Consider the following 19,771-nt stretch of genomic DNA (forward strand, 5'->3'; position numbering starts at 1 on the left):
AAAGACTTGTTTATCTGGGGCAGGGGTGGAGACAAGAAGCGACTGCAAATGGGTGCAAAGGATCTTTTGGAGATGATGGAAATGTTCTAAAATTCAATTATAGTAATGATTGCACAATTCTGTAAATTTACTAAAAATTTTTTAATTGTACACTTTAAACGAGTGAACTAAACAGTATACAAATTAAAGTTAATTTCTGAAAAGGTAATAACCTAAATTCTACCTTTAATACAAGACTATTAACATCTTAAAAGCTATATATTCTCTTATCATTACATTCCCTTATACTTAACAGTGTTTAACAATAAATACGGATGGATGTTGTACTAAAAAATGAACTTGCCATGACTAAATGGTTTTCTGAAAAATAAAAACTAAACAATCCTAAAGTCAATTTTACTAACCAGAATTCTGTTTAGAGCCTGATGATCCTCCATGTTCTAGCTTTGCTTTCTTCTTCTTTGATGATGATGATGATGATTCAGAAGATACTGAACGTTTTTCTACTACAGGAGTGGAGAGAGCTCGTTTTTTGAACAGCTCCCGTTCTCTCAACAGGCTTGGATCCATAATTCTGCAAAGATATAAGTAAGTATCTTTAATACAGGATCTAATCATTCAAACATATAGACCAAATCTCTAGTTCCCAAGAAGAATTACTTCCAAACAAAATTACCTTTTATTACCAGCTCTCCAGCATTTGTATTTATTCATTTAGTCACTCACTTAAAAATCTTTAATTAGGGCAGCCCCGGTGGTGCAGCGGTTTAGCGCCGCCTGCAGCCCAGGGCGTGATCCTGGAGACCCTGGATCAAGTCCCACATCAGGCTCCCTGCATGGAGCCTGCTCCTCCCTCTGCCTGTGTCTCTGCCTCTCTCTCTCTAGCTGTGTCTCTATGAATAAATAAATAAAATCTTTAAAAAAAAAATCTTTAATTAGTGCCTATTGTGTGCCAGGCACTAGACACTAGTAAAAAGAATTATTCTTCTCTAAAGCTCCAGAACTACACTGTCCAATATGATAGCCACTGGCCACATGTGCCTATGGAACACCTGAAATGGGGCTAGAATTGAGATGTACGTTAGGTATAAAATACAAATCAGATTTAAAACATAGTACAAAGAACTTTTGGAATTACTGATGATTTTTTTTTTTTTTAAGATTTTATTAACTCATTCATGAGAGACACAGAGAGAGGCAGAGACATAGGTAGAGGGATAAGCAGGCCCCTCGCGAGGAGCCCGATACAAGACTCGATCCTGGGACTCCACAATCACACCCTGGGAGCCAAAGGCAGACACTCAACCACTGAGCCACCCAGGCATTCCTGATGAGATATTTTAGATTACATGTTGATGTGATAATTTTTTGGATACACTAGGTTAAATAAAATATTAAAATTAGGTCACCTGGATGGTTCAGCGGTTTAGTGCCTGCCTTCGGCCCAGGGTGTGATCCTGGAGTCCCAGGATGAGTCCCACATCAGGCTCCCTGCATGGAGCCTGCTTCTCCCTCTGCCTAGGTCTCTGCCTCTCTCTCGAATAAATAAAATCTTAAAAAAAAAAAAAATTTCCCCAAACAATATGATCATCTAATACATAAAAAGCATTTGACAAAATAAAAATCTGTTCAGGATAAAAATTCTCAACAAAGTGGGTTTATAGGGAACACTTCAACATAATTAAAACCAAATATGAAAAACTCAAAGTTAACATCATACTCAGTGGTAAAAGCTTTTCCTCTAAGATGAGGAATAAGACAGGGATATCTACTTTTATTCAACACAGCAGTGAAAGTACTAGATGTAGTAATCAGAAAAGAAAAAGCATCCAAACTTGTGGGGCACCTGGGTCAATTAAGTGTCTGACTTTGGATCAGGTCGCCATCTCAGAGTCCTGGGATTAAGTCCCACATCAACCTTCATGCTCAGAAGGAGCCTGCTTCTGCTTCTCCCTCTCCTTCTCTCTACCCTTCCCCCCTGCTTGTGCTGTCAAATAAGTAAATAAAATCTTAAAAAATATACATATTTTTAAAAGGCAAACTAGTAATGAACACATAAAACTGTTACTATTTGCAGAAGACATAACTTAATATACAGAAAACCCTAAAGACGCCACCAAAAAATATAGTACATGAATTCAGTAAAGTTGCAGGATATAAAAATCAATATACAGGAATTTGTTCTGTTCCTATACTCTAATAACAAAGTAGCAGAAAGAGAAATTAAGAAAAACAACCCCATTTACAACTGCACCAGAAGAATAAAATACCCAAGAATAAATTTAACCACAAAGACCTACACTCTAAAAACTATAAAACATTGATGAAAGAAACTGAAGATGACATAAATGGAAAGATATTCCACATTCATGGATTAAAAGAGTATCATTAAAATGTCCTTACTTCTCAAAGCAATCTTCAGATTCAATGCAATCCCAATCAAAATACCAATAGCATTTTTCACAGAACTAGAACACATAATCCTAAAATTTGTATAAAATCACAAAAGAGGGGTACCTGGGTGGCTCAGTCCCTTAAGCATCTGCCTTTGGCTCAGGTCATGATCCGAGATCCTGGGATCAAGCCCCATGTCAGGCTCTCTGCTCATCAAGGAGCCTGCTCTCTCTCTCTCTCCCTCTGCCTCTCCCCCCGCTTGGTGTCTGTCTTTCTCTCTTAACAAAATCTCAAAAAGAAAACAACACAAAAGACCCTGAGTAGCCAAAGTATTCTTGAAAAAGCAGCACAAAGCTGGAGGTATCACAATCCCAGATTTCAAGATATACTACAAAGCTATGTAGTATGGCTCTCTCACAAAAAGAGACACCTAGATCAACAGAACAGAGATCCCAAAAACAAATCCATACCTATGTGGTCAATGAATCCATGACAAAGGAGGAAAGAACATACAACAGGGAAAAGATAGGCTCTTCAACAAATGGTGTTGGGGAAAACTGGACAGCTACATGCAAAAAAAAAAAAAAAAAACCCACGATGAAACGGGACCATTTTCTTACACCACACACAAATATAAACTCAAAATGGATTCAAGACCAGATGTGAGATGTGAAACTTTAATAAAACTCCTAAAAGAAAACATAGACAGTAATCTCTTGGACATTGGCCTTAGCAACATTTTTTCTAGATAGGTCTTCTCAGGCAAGGGAGACAAAAGCAAAAATAAACTACTGGGGCTTCATCAAAATAAAAAGCTTGTGCACAGCAAAAGAAACCACCAACAAAAAGATAACCTACTGAACGACAGAAGATATTTGTAAATTATATACCCGATAAGGGGTTAATATCCAAAATATATAAAGAACTTATATAATTTAACACCAAAGGCAAAAAAACAAAAACCCACAACCATGGAGTTCAAGCCCCTATTTAAAAACAAATGAATAAAATAAAATACTTGTTGAATGATCTGTGGCTTCCCTGGTTATACTGAAGCTGCTCAGAACTGGTGTTTTACAACTGGGGGAAAAAAGAAAAAAACAAGAGTCCTGGATAACCTGGGTTGCTCAGTGGTTTATCGCCGCCTTCCGCCCAGGGTGTGATCCTGGAGACACCAATGAGTCTCGAGTCGGGCTCCCTACAGGGAGCCTGCTTCTCCCTCTGCCTGTGTCTCTGCTTCTCTGTTTCTCATGAATAAATAAAATCTTTTTTTTTTAAAGAGCTCTAGTTCCACCTCCTTCTAAATTAGAAATTTTCTGTAGATATTTTTAATAAATTTTAATCCACAACCACTCTGATTAAAAAAATGGGTAGAGGATCTGAATAGACATTTTTCCAAAGACGACATACAAGTGGCCAACAGATATATGAAAAGATGCTTAACATTACTTAATCCAGGGAAATGCAAATCAAAAACCACAGTAAGATTATCACCCAACGTGGGCAGCCCGGGTAGCTCAGTGGTTTAGTGCCTGCCGTCAGCCCAGGGTGTGATCCTGGAGACCCGGGATCGAGTCCCACATTAGGCTCCCTGCATGGAGCCTGCTTCTCCCTCTGCCTGTGTCTCTGCCTCTCTCTCTCATGAATAAATAAAAATCTTTAAAAAAAAAAAAAAGATATCACCCCACGTTAATCAGAATGGCTAATATCAAAAAAAAAGAAAGAACAAGTGTTGACAAGAATGTGGAGAAAGGCAACCCTCATGCACTGTTGATAGGAATGCAAACTGGTGCAGCCACTGTGGAAAACAGTACAGAAGTTCCAAAAAATTAAAACTAGAAATACCATATGATCCAATAATTCCACTACTGGCATTTACCCAAAGAAAACAAAAACACTAATTCAAGGAAATATATGCAGCCCTATGTGTATTGCAGCATTATTTACAATAGCCAAGATATGGAGGCAACCCAAGCATCTGTCAACAGATAAACTGTGATACACACTCACAAGGGATATTAGCCATAAAAAAGAGTTCTTGCCATTTGAGACAACACTGCTAAACCTAGAGGATACAATGCTAAGTGAAATAACCAGAGAGACAAATACTGTATGATTTCATTTACATGTATAACCTAAAAAAAACAAATGAACAGACTCAAATACAGAGAACAAACTCATGGTTGCCAAAGGAGAGGTTGGTGGGGAGATAGGCAAAATAGGTAAAGACAATAAAGAGATACAGACTTCCAATTTTAAAATACCTAAGTTATGCAGATGAAAAGTACATTACCAAATATACTCAATAATAATGTTGCATGGTGACAAATGGGGACTATACTTATGGTGAGCACTGAGTAATGTATATAATTGTTGACTCAATATGTTGTACACCTAAACCTAATAAAACATTGTAGACACCTAGAGTCGATTATATATATATATATATATTTTTTTTTTTTTTTTTTTCAAAGAAGGCCCCGAAAAGGTGTGGTTTAAAACTGGTGAACTCTCAGGATGCCTGGGTGGCTCAGTGGTTGAGTGTCTGCCTTTGGCTCAGGTCTTGATCCCGGGGTCCTGGGATCAAGTCCCACATCAGGCTGCCTGCATGGAGCCTGCTTCTCCCTCTGCCTGTGTCTCTGCTTTTCTCTCTCTCTCTCTTAAATAAAATCTTAAAAAAAAAAAAAAAAAAAAACTGGTGAACTCTCTATTAAGTAAAATAAAAAATTTTACTCCAATTAAAAAAATTGGATTAAAATTAGTTAAAAATATCTACAGAAAATTCCTGATTCAGAAGGCGGTGAGACTAGATCTCTTTTGTTTTTTTCCCCAGTCCTAAAACTCCAGGTTTTTTTTTTTTTTGTAGTTTTATGGTTTTACTAACACAAATATGACATGCACATAATGTCAATTCATTTTCTTTGCTAAGCAGCCTGGCATTGGGATTGGTGACTCTGATGGCCAGCTGAGTTGCTCTTTCCACAATGGCTTTAGGGTTCTTGGAGGATACATTGTGAGCAATCTCTGCACAGTAAGACTTGTTGCACATCAGCAGCACTTCAAGCTCCTTGACATTGTGGACTAGGAACTTCCTGAAGCCACTGGGTGCTTCATGTGCATGTGCTTTGTTTTCTTGTTGCTCCCACAACCAATGTTGGGCATCAAGATCTGGCCCTTGAATCTTCTGCGTACCCTATTGTCAATGCCTCTGGGTTTCCACCAGTTGTGCTTAAATTTGACATATCGGTCTGACTGAATGAACTTATGAACATATTGGTGCTGGATGAACTTCTTGGTCCTCTTTTTAACAATCTTGGGCTTCACCAGAGGTCTGAGGGCAGCCATGATGCCCAGCATCAATGGCTGCCCTAAAACTCCAGTTTTTTTTTTTTTTTTTTTAGATTTTATTTATTTATTCACGAGAGACACACTCACAGAGAGAGAGAGAGAGAGAGGCAGAGACACAGGCAGACGGAGAAGCAGGCTCCATGCAAGGAGCCTGATGTGGGACTTGATCCTGGGTCTCCAGGATCACGCCCTGAGCCAACAGCGGCACTAAACCACTGAGCCACCCAGGTTGCCCTAAAACTCCAGTTCTAAGCAACTTCAGTACAACCAAGAGCCACAGATCATTCATGGATTTTATTTTATTCATTTGTTTTTAAGTAGGGGCTTGAACTCAGAATCATGATATTGAGACCTGTGCTGATATCAAGAGTCGGATATTTAACCAACTAAGCCACCCAGGTGACCCTCAACAAGTATTTGAATATGTTCCTCTCTTCTTTTACAATCCAATAATCATACTACAGGGTATTCAACCAAGGAAAACAGAAACTCGGGATGCCTACGTGGCTCAGCTGTTGATAGTCTGCCTTGGGCTGAGGGCGTGATCCTGGTCTGGGATTGAGTCCTGCAACAGACTCCCGGCAAGGAGCCTACTTCTCCATCTGCTGGTGTCTCTGCCTCTCTCTCACTCTCTCACATGAATAAAAAAATAAAATCTTTAAAAAAAAAAAAAAAAAAGAAAGAAAGAAAAATTACAAAAACTAATTCGAAAAGATATATTCACCCCCATGTTGACTGCAGGATTATTTACAAGAGTCAAATTATGGAAGCAGCCCAAGTATCCACCGATAAAGGAATGAATAGAGAAGATGTGGAATATATACACAACAGAATGAGTCAGCCATAAAAAGAATGCTATCTTGCCATTTGCAACAATATGGATGGATCTGGAGAGCATAATGTTAAGCGAAATAAATCAGAGAAAGACAAATACCATATAATTTCATTCATATGTGGAATTTAAGAAACAAAACAAAGCAAAAACAGACCCTTAGCTATAGAGAACTGATGGTTACCAGGGGAGAGGTGACAGAGATGGGTGAAATAGGTAATGGGGATTAAGAGTACACTTATCTTGATGAGCAAGGAGTATCGAATTGGTGAACCACTGTATTACACACCTGAAACTAATACAACACTGTACATTAACTACACTGGAATTAAATTTTTTTTTTTAAATTCCTCTCTTCATACCAGTAAGCACAGAATAAACTAATGGTTGCCAGAGAGGAGGTGGATGAGGGGAATATAGGGGACATGGGGATGGGCAAAATGGATGAAAGGGAGTGGGATATACAGGCCTCCAGTTATGGAATGAATAAATCATGGGGATTAAAGATTTAGCACAGGGAATAAAATAAAGTCAATGGTATCATAATAGCATTGTACAGTGACAAATGGTAGCTATACTTCTGATAAGCATAGCATAAGGTATAGAGTTGTAAAATCACTATTTTGTATACTTGAAACTAATGTAAAATTGTGTGTAAAATACACTCCAAAAAAGAAAAAAGTTCCCCTCTTGTTTGAACTCTCCCAGAATATGTGGAAAGTCTAGGAAGCACAACAAGCTGACCATGTAAATGATTTTTGCATTCTTCACAAGCAGGGAAGGAAGGTCTGGGAGGAAAAAGATCCTATCTTTGCTCTTGTTTTGTTTTGCTTCTAAGTAGGTTCCCTGCACTGTGTGGAGCCCAACATGGGGTTTGAACTCACCCACCCTGAGATCAAGACCAGAGCTGAGCTCAAGTCAGACACTTAACCAACTGAGCCACCCGGGGGCCCCTATCTGAACTTTGAAAGCCTTCATGCAGAGAATAGCTCAATATTTGTTAAATGAATAACGAACACAAAAACATCTTTAAGTGGCTTTAGCCTTGTTACAGGTTTCACAAATCTTTATTAAATGTCTTGTGTTTGTGACTCTAAGCTTTGTATAGTTGTCTCGTGTTCATGTACTCCAGGTTTTGAAGAATTCGAGAAGATAAACCCTTGCCTTCAAGCAGCTTACATTTGAAAAATCTGAAAGAACTGAGCATCTTGCTTCAAAAGAAATGAATAAGGGCGGCCCGGGTGGCTCAGCAGTTTAGCGAAGCCTTCAAGCCCAGGGCGTGATCCTGGAGACCAGGGATCGAGTCCCCCATGGGCTCCCTGCATGGAGCCTGCTTCTCCCTCTGCCTGTGTCTCTGCCCACACCCCCTCTGTCTCTCATTAATAAATGAATAAAATCTTTTAAAAAATGAATAAAATATGACTCAGAGTGCTAAAAGTCAAAAATATAAGCACTGATAAAAAAAAAATAATCAGAGTAAACTTGAATGAGTAAGAGCCACTGGCACTGTTATCAAAGACCTGACTTCTGGAATCCTCAGTACTAATCTGTAACTGCAACATGACCTAGGCAATCCATAGACCTCACTAAATCCAATTTTATTATAAACAAAATGAAGATACTGTCAATGCTATCTCCATCTAGCCCAACTTTAAAATGAGACAATATTTGTGAAAAGCAATTTTCTGAGTAATAAAGCTATATACAAATGTTACCTCACTGCTACTATTCTGAGTTGGATCTGAAAAGAAAAAATAACAGGAGGATTATGCTAGGGTATTGGAAAGATAGCAGACGTGGGGGGAGGGTAAGTGTGTGGGGGGGTAGAAATCACAAGTGATTAAATGGGGGCAACACACCTAAAACAGGAAACATCTGTAGCTGTTTAAGTCATCGTGTTAAGACAGGTAATCAAACCAGGCTTTTAACCATGATTTTAACACAGGCTTAAACAAAAGCCTTACAATTTACAAAAACCTAAATGCTTACAGCATTTGAGCCTCACAACTCTCTGAAATGATAGGTATTAGTTTTATTCCTTATTTTAATACGTGAAATCTGAAGTGAGGAGGGACCCTTAGGGTCACACAGCTGTTAAGTACCTAGGTCAGGACACGAATACTCGGCCTCCTCAATCAAAAGCTTCCTTACTCCAGACCTGAAATGCTGGTCAAGGCCTCTAATAAAACAAAGGCGACCTGTGCGATACCGGTAACGTTCAATGGCACCCAGGAGCAGAAGGCTGAAGGTCTCCCTCTCTCTCTCTCTCTCCCACCATCGCATGCTCCGCTTAACTTTTACACCTCTTTTTTCAGACTACTCAGAAATCTGCAGTTTCACATATACTGACCTACGCAGGAGACCTATGCCCATTTCCCACTAAAAAAAAAAAAAAAAATCATCACAACTCAGGGAGTTCACGTGTTCTTCCATGGTCACTGAGCAGCCAAAAATTAAATCAAAATCTAGCTCCAGAGCACACGTTCTTCCCCCTCTACCATTCGCCTTTTATTTTTCAACCTTTCTACTTCTCCTTTGCTTCCTTCTCTGCATAAGCCCAAGAACATTGCCAGGAACAGCCGGCAAGGTAGGAAACGACACCGCTTACCTCCTAAATCTCAGGACCGGGGAGATGGACGAAAAGGTACACCCCAGTGTTTGGATTTGGAGCAGGTCTTAAGACTTTGCAGACATCGACTATAATAACTAAAGTTCGGGAATCAGTACAAACCGAGTCTCCAAAACGCGGCTTACAAAATAATAATAAAAAAAAAAAAGAGCCCTCGGAGGTGCATCTAAATCACCGCCTTTAGCTGGACCCCGTGGTTCCCTCAACTCCACACACGTCCCGCTCAGTTACGGCTCCTGTGAGGTCGGGGGCCAGGAAGAGAGGCAGTCAGCATCCTGACGGCGAATTTCCCCCTTTCCAACCCAAAAGTTTGCTCAGTGGACCTCCGGCCTAAAAGACAATGCGCCCCAGAAGTTGGTACTGTTTGGCGTTTCGCGCAGAGAACCGCAGACCCCGCGTCCCCGAGAGACCGACGGAAGACAGGCTCGCCCCGCAGGAGGAGGCGCTCCCGAGGAACCACCGGCCGGGGCTCCGCTCCCCACACCCGGCGGCCGCGGCCCCTACCTGAGCGAGGAGGGCCGCCCCACGCGACCGGCCGCCGCCTCCCAGCGCCTCCACCTCCACCTCCACCAGCCGCCCACGCCCGCGTGGCCGCCGCTCCCTGCTCCTCGTCAGCAGCGCCCCCGCCTGCCCGCACGCACGCCCAGCGCAGCCCCGCCAGGTCGGGGTCTCGGCACTGGCGGCGGCGGCGGCGGCTGAGGCGGCGCGACTCGGCCGGGAACTCCGCCCGCCACTTCCTGATCAGGCTACGAGGAGCTCCGTCCCGGCAGGCACCGCGGCGCCCCCGCCCGCGAGAACGCGCGTGCGCCGTCACGTGCCCCGCCCGGGGTCCCGCGGGAGGGGAGTCGGCCGGCAGGGGCGTCCCGGATTTCCATGACAACGGCGGGCGGGCGGGAAAGGGGGGAGGCGGAGAATGAGGCTTACGTAGGAAGAGGAGCGGTTGCTAAAATGGAACACAAAAATCTGTCCTTTCCCTGGGTGGCTCAGCGGTTTGGTGCCGCCTTCGGCCCAGGGCGTGATCCTGGAGACCTGGTATCGAGTCCCACGTCGGGCTCCCCGCGTGGAACCTGCTTCTGCCTCTGTCTCTGCCTCTCTTTGTGTCTCTCATGAATAAATAAATAAAATCTTTAAAAGAAACAGAAGAAAAAAAAATTAAAAGAAACAGAAGTCGGGTGAAGCGCAATGACCTGCTCAAGACGGCACAGCGCGCAACCAGTTACGGGCGTGGAGCCCAGCTTAAATCCCCAACCACCACACCTGTGAACCCCCTTAGACGAGGATTTAGACTTAAAAGGCAGCATGAAGAGATAGGAGTAATGAATGAATGCTACGAAACAGATAACTGGCGTGGCCCACCGCCTGCAGGGTATTGGAGGGTGTCATATTTCCTGCGGCTGTCCTTTCTCTTACTACCGGAGGTGGCAGCAAAGCCAGTGCTCAACGCTGTTATTTAATTACTTAGTGCTGGTTGGTCAAGTTACTTAACCTGTGCTTCGGTTTTTGCATTTGAGAAATGGGAATAATTGTACTACCAAAATAAGGTACTTGCATTGGGCTGTTGTGCAGATTAGATGAAATAATAAATTTTTATTCAAAACTTGGAAATAAAGCCAAAAGATAACTGATGTGTGGCTTTTTTTTTTTTTTTTTGATGTGTACCTTTTTGAAATTAGTTTCATTCTGGAGGATTTCCTAATAAACTCACTTGATGTTCATGTGACACCTTCAGGAAATGTAACTTTGCTGGAATATTTACAACCCGGTAAAGTCAGAAATTGGTTAAAAAAAAAAAATGATGAAGTGTAATGGGGAGAAGGGGCAGGCAGCAAATGAAAAATACTAACCCAAAAGTTAAAATTACCCTGTCCTGAGAAATAGGAGCCAGTTTTGTATCAATTTATTCCCTAGCATTGATGCTCTCTGCTCCCTTAGAGCCTTTCCCCAGACTTCTTAGGTAGCCTACCCAATTCTGTAAATATCTTTCCAGGACCCTGCTTCCTTCTCAGGCATTCATCCCATAAAGAAAAAAAGGTCTTTTTTCCCCTCTATCCATGTTAAGTTCTCCCAATAATTAGACTAACAAAAGAGACCATAACAAAAGAAAGACAAGTTTATTAGTGACCAGCACACATACACTTGGGAGATGAGTGATTCAAAGGGGTGGGTTGAATTTGAGCTTATTTAGTATTTTTTTTAAGATTTCATTTTTAAGGGACGCCTGGGTGGCTTGGCGGTTAAGCCCTTCTGCCTTCGGCTCAGGGTGTGATCCTGGAGTACCTGGATGGAGTCCCACATCGGACTCTCTGCATGGAGCCTGGTTTTGGCTCTGCCTGTGTCTCTGCCTCTCTCTCTGCATCTCTCATGAATAAATAAGATCTTAAAAAAAAAAGATTTTTTTAATGACAATCATTTCATTTTATTTTTTTAATAATAAATTTATTCTGCGGGGCCACCCTGGTTTCAAGTGCTCTTACTGCCTCAGGGTATGGACCGGCCCCCCTCCAGCGCGGCTGGCTCAGGTCTGGCTGCCTTAGTGGACAAATTCGCCCCAGGAGGGGCAGGGACGATGCTCGGACCTGGATTCCTTATCTTAGCTCCTGCGGTCTGGCCGGTCAACACGGTCTGTCTCAAAAAAATAAAATAAAATAAAATAATAATAATAATAAATTTATTTTTTATTGGTGTTCAATTTGCAAAAGATTTTATTTTTAAGTAATTGCTACATCCAACGTGGGCCTTGAACCCACAACCCAAAGATCAAGAGTGGCAAGCTCCATGGACTGAACTGTCTTAGCATCTTAACAAAAGAGCACTAAGGAGTGCCTGACTGGCTCAGTCTGTAGAGCATGTATCCCTTGGTCTTGGGGTTGTAGGTTTGAGTCCCATATTGAGTATAGAGATTACTAAAGAATAAAGTCTTTAAGACAGATAGATATCTAGATAGATAGATGGGCAGATAGATAAATAAATATGTCTCTGGTAGAGAGCATGGAGACAACACCATTATAATTTATGTCCTACCTTTAGGCAAATAGTGAGGAGAGGAGAAAGCTTTCTTATATCTGCTTCTCAATTATCTTCAGTTCATAATAATCTTTATGCCAAAGTGGCATATTTAAAAAAAAAGGGGGGGGGGATTCCTGGGTGGTGCAGCGGTTTGGTGCCTGCCTTTGGCCCAGGGCACGATCCTGGAGACCCGGGATCGAATCCCACGTCAGGCTCCCTGTGCATGGAGCCTGCTTCTCCCTTTGCCTGTGTCTCTGCCTCTCTCTCTCTCTCTCTCTCTCTCTCTCTGTGTGTGTGTGTGACTATCATATATTTTTTTAAAAATTTAAAAAAATAAAATAAAGGGGGGGGGGCATATTTTGTGGTGGCATATTCCACTACCGAAGACTACCCATCTTCACTCTCACAAATTTTCTCCAAAAAGAAAACATTTGCCACTGCCTCTGCCTAGAAACTTTTACTCCGCAGGGGTTCAAATACTGGCCTTGGAGCCAGATAGATCTGGCCTGAATTCCTACTCCACCACTTCCTACCTCTCTAATCCTCACTTGTAATGGAAAGGATTGTCTTAGTCACTTTGGGCCACTTTAACAAATTACCAGAGACTGGGTGACAGGCTTAAGCAACAAGCATTTATTTCTCAAAGTTCTGGAGGCTGCAAAGTCCAAGATCAAGGTACCAACAGATTTGGTATCTGGTGAGAGCCTGATTCCTGATTTGCTGATGGCTGTCTTCTTGCTGTGTCCTCACATGGCAGAGAGCAGAGAGGGGGCTGTAAAAGAGAGAGACAGGAAGGAAGCAAGCAAGCTCTCTCCAGTCTCTTTTTAAAAAGCACTAATCCCATCCTAAGCACCCTCTCCTCTCAACCTAATTACCACTCAAAAACTCCAGCTCCTAATACCATCCTTTGGGGAATAGGTTTCAACATACAAATTTGAGGAGGAGCCTCTAAAGAGGATAAAAGTGACTTAATAAATAAAAGGCAACTACCATATTGTTTATTGTATGTAAACAATAGCAAGTAATCAGTCATTAGGGCCATTATCATTATTGCTCTTGTTTCTTTGGAGATGCTGTGCCTGGAAGATCTATCAATTGTAGAAAGCACCTTAGTCGAGTCTCCAAGAAAAAGTGTATTATTATCTAAGTATGTCTTAACTTTGCTTAGCAATTGATTGATATCCATGGCAGCTCCCACATTCGGGGCATAAATATCCATGATTGTTAGGTCGTCTTGTCGGATAGATCCTTTAGGTATGATCTAGTGACTGTTTGAGGTTTCCCACATAGAGTGTCATGTCCTCTGTGAAGAGTGAGAGTTTGACTTCTTTGCTGATCGGGATGCCTTTTCTTTCTGTTTTGGAATGTCACCTCAAAAGCTAGGACCACTACTACTCTGCCGGACAACAGCGTTGAGGGTGAACACCCTGTCGTGTTCCTGACCTTAAGGGAAAGCTCCAGGTTTTTGCCAATGAAGAGGACGTTCCCTCTGGGTCTTTTGTAGATGGCTTTTATGACAATTGAGGTTTGTTCCCGGTATCCATACCTGGCAGAAGGTTTTCATCATGAAAGGATGGTCTATTTTGTCAAATGCTTTTTCTGCATCTACTGAGAGAATCCTACGGTCCTCGTCCTTTCTTTCACTAACATGGAGAGGGAAGGAGAGACAGAGAACCAGAGGGGAGGGACGGACAGACACAGGGAGGGGGACACAGACAGGGAGGGAGAGATAGGGATGGGGGGAGAGACAGCGAGGGAGAGACAGAGAGACGGAGACAAGGAGGGAGACTGAGGGAGGGAGGGAGAGACAGACACGGAAGGAGAGTCCGAGAGACAGGGATGGAGAGACAGAGACAGTGAGGAAGACCCCTAGAGACAGGGACGAACACACCGAGAGACAGGGAGGAAGAGACAGAGAGACAGGGAGACCCAGAGACAGGGAGGGAGACCGAGACACACTGAGGGAGACACAGAGGATGGAGAGAGAACGAGACAGAGAGGGAGAGACCGAGAGACAGGAAGGGAGAGACACAGAGACAGGGAGCGGGAGACACAGAGGGAGACACAGAGACTGGCGGAGAAATAGAGACAGGGAGAGAGACAGAGACACAGGGACGGAGGGCCGGCGAGACAGGGAGTGAGAGTCAGAGAGAGGGAGGGAGCGAACCAGACGGGGAGGAGAGACCGAGATGGGGCGGCGGGGAGAGACAGACGCAGACACAGGGAAGGAGGGTCAGAGACAGGGACGGAGAGACAGAAAGACAGGGTGAGAGAGACAGGGAGGGATAGACAGAGACAGGGAGGGAGACACCGAGAGACAGGGAGGAAGAGACAGAGAGACAGGGAGGGAGAGAGAGATGGAGACAAGGAGGAGAGACTGAAACGACGGGTGTGAGAGATGGAGACAGGGGGAGCGACACAGGACAGGGAAGGAGGGATCCAGAGACAGGGAGGGAGAGATGAGCCAGAGGGGAGAGACCAGGGTGCAGGGAGGGAGATGAGAGACAGGAGGGGAGACTGAGACAGGGAGGGAGAGACCGAGACAGAGACAGGATGGAGAGAATGAGACAGGGAGGGAGACAAGTGAGAGACCGAGAGACAAGAAGGTAGACACAGAGACAGGGAGGGAGAGACAGGGAGGGACAGGCCGAGATAGGGAGTGAGAGAAGAAAGACTGGGAGGGACACAGAGACTGGGAGGGAGAGAGAGAGACGGGGGAGGGAGACAGGGCAAGACAGGGAGGGAGAGACAGAGACCCGGGCGGGCGGAGGGACAGGGAGGGAGACACAGAGCCCGAGAGAGGCTCCGAGCCTCCGTGAGCAGGAGTCCCTCGGGACTGAGCCGGGGGCGCAAGGCCTCGGACCCCGGAGCCCCTGGGCCCCGACCAGACTAGCAGGCGGAGGCCGAGGCGGTCTCGGGTCCCCTCCAGGCTCTGCGGGGGGCGGGGCGGGGCGTGGCCGGAGCTGACCCGAGGGGCGCCAGGGCGTGGCCGCGGGAGGAGCTGGGCGCAGAGGCGGCGACCCCGACCCGACCCGCCGTGGCCGGGGCAGGAGGTTGCGCGGCCGCACCGCGGCTCCAGGCCTCCGGGTCCCGGCGCTGGGGGCTCCCGGCAGCGGCTCTGCAGGCCCCGGCCCCGGCGCGCAGGTCGGCGTGGGCCCCGGGGTGGCTGTGCGAGAGGCATCTGGCCCTCGCGGGTGGCGCGGCGGGTGCCCGGGAGGGACCGCGGGGGACAGCGAGCCGGGCCGACACCCACACCCTTTGGGCCGCCAGGGTGCCGGGCAGAGGGCTGCGCGGGGGAGGAGGGGCGGGACCTGTTGGCGGAGGGGGTGGCGGCGGGGCCCCCTCCGGGTCAGGCCAGGTCTCCTCCGGGCGGCTCAGGGAGGGTGCGGGGGCCCTGCCCCGGGGCCCAGGGAGGGTGCCGCGGAGCCCATGCGCGCGCTCAGAGGGGTGAGGGTGCAGGCACCGTCCACCGTCAGGGCAGGGCTTTGGGGCGGTGGCTTGAGGGCCTGGGCTGCTGGGCCCCAGGAGCCCCCCAAGGCCCTTGGCTCTTCCTCCGCCCCCCTCCGCCACGCCGCCCCTGCGCCCCTCCCCGCTCTCAGGCCCCCCCCTAAGCTCCCCAGCCTGGCCGGGAGCACCCCCCCCCCCCGCCTTGGTCCCTATCAGGTGAGTATGGGCTACCTCTGAAAGTTTTGAATTTTGAAAACGTTCCCCTTTCTCCACGGCCTCTTCCACATTTGGTGTTTCCTGTCCTGGCAATGTTCTCACCGGTGTGAGGTGGTATCTCATTCTGGTTTTGATCTGCATTTCCCTGATGGCCAGTGATGCGGAGCATGGTCTCGTGTGCTTGTTGGCCACGTCTACGTCTTCCTCCGTGACTTTTCTGTTCGTGTCTTTTGCCCATTTCCGGATTGGATGGTTGGTCTCTTTGCTGTGGAGTTGCAGAGGTTCTTCAGAGATCTTGGATGCTGGCCCTTTATCTGACGGGTCATTTGCACTATCTTCTCCCGGTCTGGAGGTTGTCTTTGAGTTTTGTTGAGTGCTTCTTTTGTTGTGCGGAAGCTGCTCATCTTGATGAAGTCCCAGTGATCATTTTCGCTTTTGTTTCTCTGGCCTTCGTGGCTGGTGTGATTTGTAAGGAGTTGCTGTGGCCCAGTTCAAGAAGGGTGTTGTTGCCTGTGTTCTCCCGGAGGGTTTTTGGTTGGAATCTTGTCTCACATTTATATCCTTCATCCATTTTGAGTTTTATCTCTGTGTACAGTGTGAGAGAATGGTCCAGTTTCATTCTTCTGCATGTGGCTGTCCAACGTTCCCAGCAGCCTTTAGGGAAGAGACTGTCTTTTTTCCAGTGGATGGTTTTCCTGCTTGGTCGAATATATGGTCTTGACCGTAGAGTTGAGGGTCCACTTCTGGATTTCTCTCTTCTGTCCCTTTGATCTGTGTTTGCCAGTACCACACTGTCTTGATGAGCACAGCTTTGTAGCACAACCTGAAATCTGGTATTGTGATGCCGCCAGCTGTGGTTTTGTTTTCTAATATTGCCCTGGCCATTCGGGGTCTTTTCTGATTCCACACTAATCTTCAGATGATTTGTTCCAACTCTCTGAAGAGAGCCCGTAGTATTTGTGATAGGGATTGCTTTCAATGTGTACATCGCCCTGGGTCACGTTGACATTTTCCCAATATATTAATTCTTCCAATCCAGGAGCATGGAATAGTTTTCCATCTCTTTGTGTCTTCCTCAATTTCTTTCATTCGTGTTCTGTAGTTTTTCGGGTAGAGATCCTTTACCTCTTTGGTTAGGTGTATTCCTAGGTATCTCATGCTTTTGGGTGCAATTGTCAATGGGACTGACTCCTTAATTTCTCTTTCTTCAGTCTCATCGTTGGTGTATAGAGAGGCCACTGATTTCTGGGCATTGATTTGGTGTCCTGCCACGCTGCCGAATTTGCTGTATGAGTTCTAGCAATCTTGGGGTGGAGTCTTTTGTGTTTTCTAGGCCCAGTATTATGTCATCAGCGAAGAGGGAGAGTTTGACTACTTCTTTGCTGGTTTGAATGCCTTTTATTTCTTTTTGTTGCTTGATTGCTGAGGCTGTGACGTCTAGTAGTATGTTGAGTAGCCGTGGTGAGAGTGGACACCCCTGTCTCGTTCCTGATCTTCGGGGAAAGGCTCCCAGTGTTTCCACATTGAGGATGATAATTTGCCGCGGGCTTTCCTTTCAGTAGATGGCTTTGAAGATGCTGGGGAACATTCCCTCTATCCCTGTACTCTGAAGCGTTTGGATCAGGAATGGATGCTGTATTTTGTCAAATGCTTTCTCTGCATCTCTTGAGAGGATCGTCTGGTTCTTGTTTCTTCTCTTGCAGATCTGATCAGTTACGTGGTATGCTTTCCGAGTGTTGAACCAGCCTTGCATCCCTGGGAGAAATCCCACCTGGTCATGGTGAGTAACTTCTTAATGTACCGTTGGATCCTATTGGCTCGTATCTTGTGGAGAATGTTTGCATCCGTGTTCATCAGGTCTATCGGTCTATAACTCTCCTTTTTTGGTGGGGTCTTTGTCTGCTTTTGGACTTAAGGTGATGCTGGCCTCCAAGAACGAGTTTGGAAGTATTCCATCTCTTTTCTATCTTTCGGAACGGCTTTAGTAGAACAGGTACAGTTTCTTCTTTAAACGTTTGATAGCATTCCTCAGGGAAGCCATCCGGCCCTGGACTTTTGTGCCTTGGGAGGTCTTTGATGATGACTGCTTCAATTTCCTCCCTAGATATTGGCCTGTTCGGGTTTTCTGTGTCTTCCTTTTCCGGTTTTGGTAGTTTGTGGCTTTCCGGAAATGCGTCCGTTTCTTCTCGATTGCCCAATTTATTGGCGTTTAGCTGCTCAGAATGAGTTTTTAAGATCGTTTGTATTTCCTTGGTGGTGGTGGTGGTCTGTCCTTTCTCATTCATGATTTTATTAATTTGAGTCTTTTCTCTCTTTTAATAAGGCTGGCTTAATGGTTTCTCTCTCATATTAGTTCTTTCAAAGAACCACCTCCTGGTTTTGTTGATGTGTTTCTTCTGCTCTCTATTTCATTGAGTTCTGCTTGAATTTTTATTAACCGTTGTCTTCTGCTGGGTGAAGGTTTCATTTGCTGTTCCTTCTCCAGCTCCTTTAGGTGCAAGGTCAGCTTTTGTATTTGAGTTCTTTCCAGTGTTTGGATGGATGCTTGTATTGCGATGTATTTCCCCTATTTGGGACCGCTTTTGCTATATCCCAAAGATTTTGAATGGTTGGTTGTATCTTCATTCTCATTGGTTTCCGTGAATCTTTTTAATTCTTCTCTAATGTCCTGGTTGACCCTTTCATCTTTTAGCAGGAAGGTCCTTAACCTGCACGTGTTTGAAATCCTTGCAAACTTCTTCTTGTGGTTGAATTCTAGTTTCAGAGCATTATGGTCTGAAAATACGCAGGGAACGATCCCAATCTTTTGGTATCGGTTACAACCTGATTTGTGACCCAGTATGTGGTCTCTTCTGGACAAAGTTCCACGTGCACTTGAGAAGAATGTGAATTCAGTTGCATTTGTATGTAAAGTTCTGTAAATATCTGTGAGATCCATCTGGTCCAGTGTATCCTCTACAGAACCCAACTCTCCAGTTAAACTCTTTTCAAAGGTCACTGATGCTTTCCCAATTGCCAAATCCAATGGCATCTGTAGTAAACTGTATAATTGTTCATAATTCTTCACCTCCTCTTCCAGAAGGAGTATACTGCCACCCTGTTGAACATAGGAGTGCTATGTGACTTGCTTTGGCTAATGGAATATGAACAAAATGACACACGTGACATCCAAGGAGAAGATTTCACCTAAGGGATGCCTAGGTGGCTCAGCAGTTGAGCATCTGCCTTTGGCTCAGGCCGTGATCCCAGGACACGCATCCGGGATCCGGGATCAAGTCCCACATCGGGCTCCTTGCAGGGAGCCTGCTTCTCCCTCTGCCTATGTCTCTGCCTCTCTCTTGATATGTCTCTCATAAATAAATAAATAAATAAATAAATAAATAAATAAATAATAATCTTTAAAAAAAAAGATTTCACGTAAGAGCTATCTTTTAAAAAGCACCATCTTGCTTTTCCCTCTGCCATGAGACCTTGCCATATTCCAGATTGGGGCACTTTGTCAACCTGATCCTGGAGTGAAAAAGATATGAAGCAAAAGTACGTATGGCCCATCCACAATAACCATGTGGCATGAGTGAGAAATAAACTTCATGGTTGAAAGCCATTGAGTTCCTCCCAGCCAGATAAAGTGTGAATGCACTGACACTTTTTAGCTTTTGTGCCTATAAAGCTAAGGACCAATCTGTGTCCTACTACTTCATTAAGACTCCTCATAAAGTGGTCAACTGGTCTCCTAACACAACATCTATAGCTAGTCTCTCTCTACTTTCAATGCCATCTTTTCTCACCTACAGCCTCTTAATATGCAAGTCAACTATTCCCAATAACCCCTTGCCTGACAGGGTCCTTACTGTCTTTCTGATAAGAACATATACAGGGATCCCTGGGTGGCGCAGCGG

At 44.9% G+C, this 19,771-nt stretch overlaps 1 protein-coding gene, 1 long non-coding RNA gene and 1 pseudogene across 3 annotated transcripts in view; all 3 read right to left on the reverse strand.

Moving 5' to 3' along the window:
• Positions 1 to 9,921, reverse strand: part of GTF2E2 (general transcription factor IIE subunit 2) — a 77,145-nt gene extending 67,224 nt beyond the window's left edge. The window contains exons 1-2 of one of the 2 annotated variants that reach the window (XR_013352884.1): positions 9,708 to 9,921; positions 405 to 574 (exon numbers count right to left, since the gene is read on the reverse strand). Coding sequence is in view for 1 of the 2 variants with exons in the window: in XM_077849051.1 (XP_077705177.1) it covers positions 405 to 570 (166 nt within the window). In the remaining variant the exon portion in view is untranslated. The remainder of the gene's footprint in view (positions 1 to 404; positions 575 to 9,707) is intronic. The other variant, XM_077849051.1, reaches the window with a different exon arrangement.
• Positions 5,201 to 5,754, reverse strand: LOC144283994 (large ribosomal subunit protein eL32 pseudogene; annotated as a pseudogene).
• Positions 9,922 to 11,354: 1,433 nt separating the features above from the next.
• On the reverse strand, positions 11,355 to 18,975 carry LOC144284480 (uncharacterized). Its single transcript, XR_013352885.1, has 3 exons — positions 15,975 to 18,975; positions 12,809 to 12,981; positions 11,355 to 11,825 (listed from the first exon to the last, which is right to left on the reverse strand). It is a non-coding gene; the product is annotated as an uncharacterized LOC144284480 (long non-coding RNA).
• Between the last annotated feature and the right edge of the window lie 796 nt (positions 18,976 to 19,771).

The sequence above is a fragment of the Canis aureus genome, chromosome 15 (genome assembly GCF_053574225.1).
Source record: "Canis aureus isolate CA01 chromosome 15, VMU_Caureus_v.1.0, whole genome shotgun sequence".
NCBI lineage: Eukaryota > Metazoa > Chordata > Mammalia > Carnivora > Canidae > Canis > Canis aureus.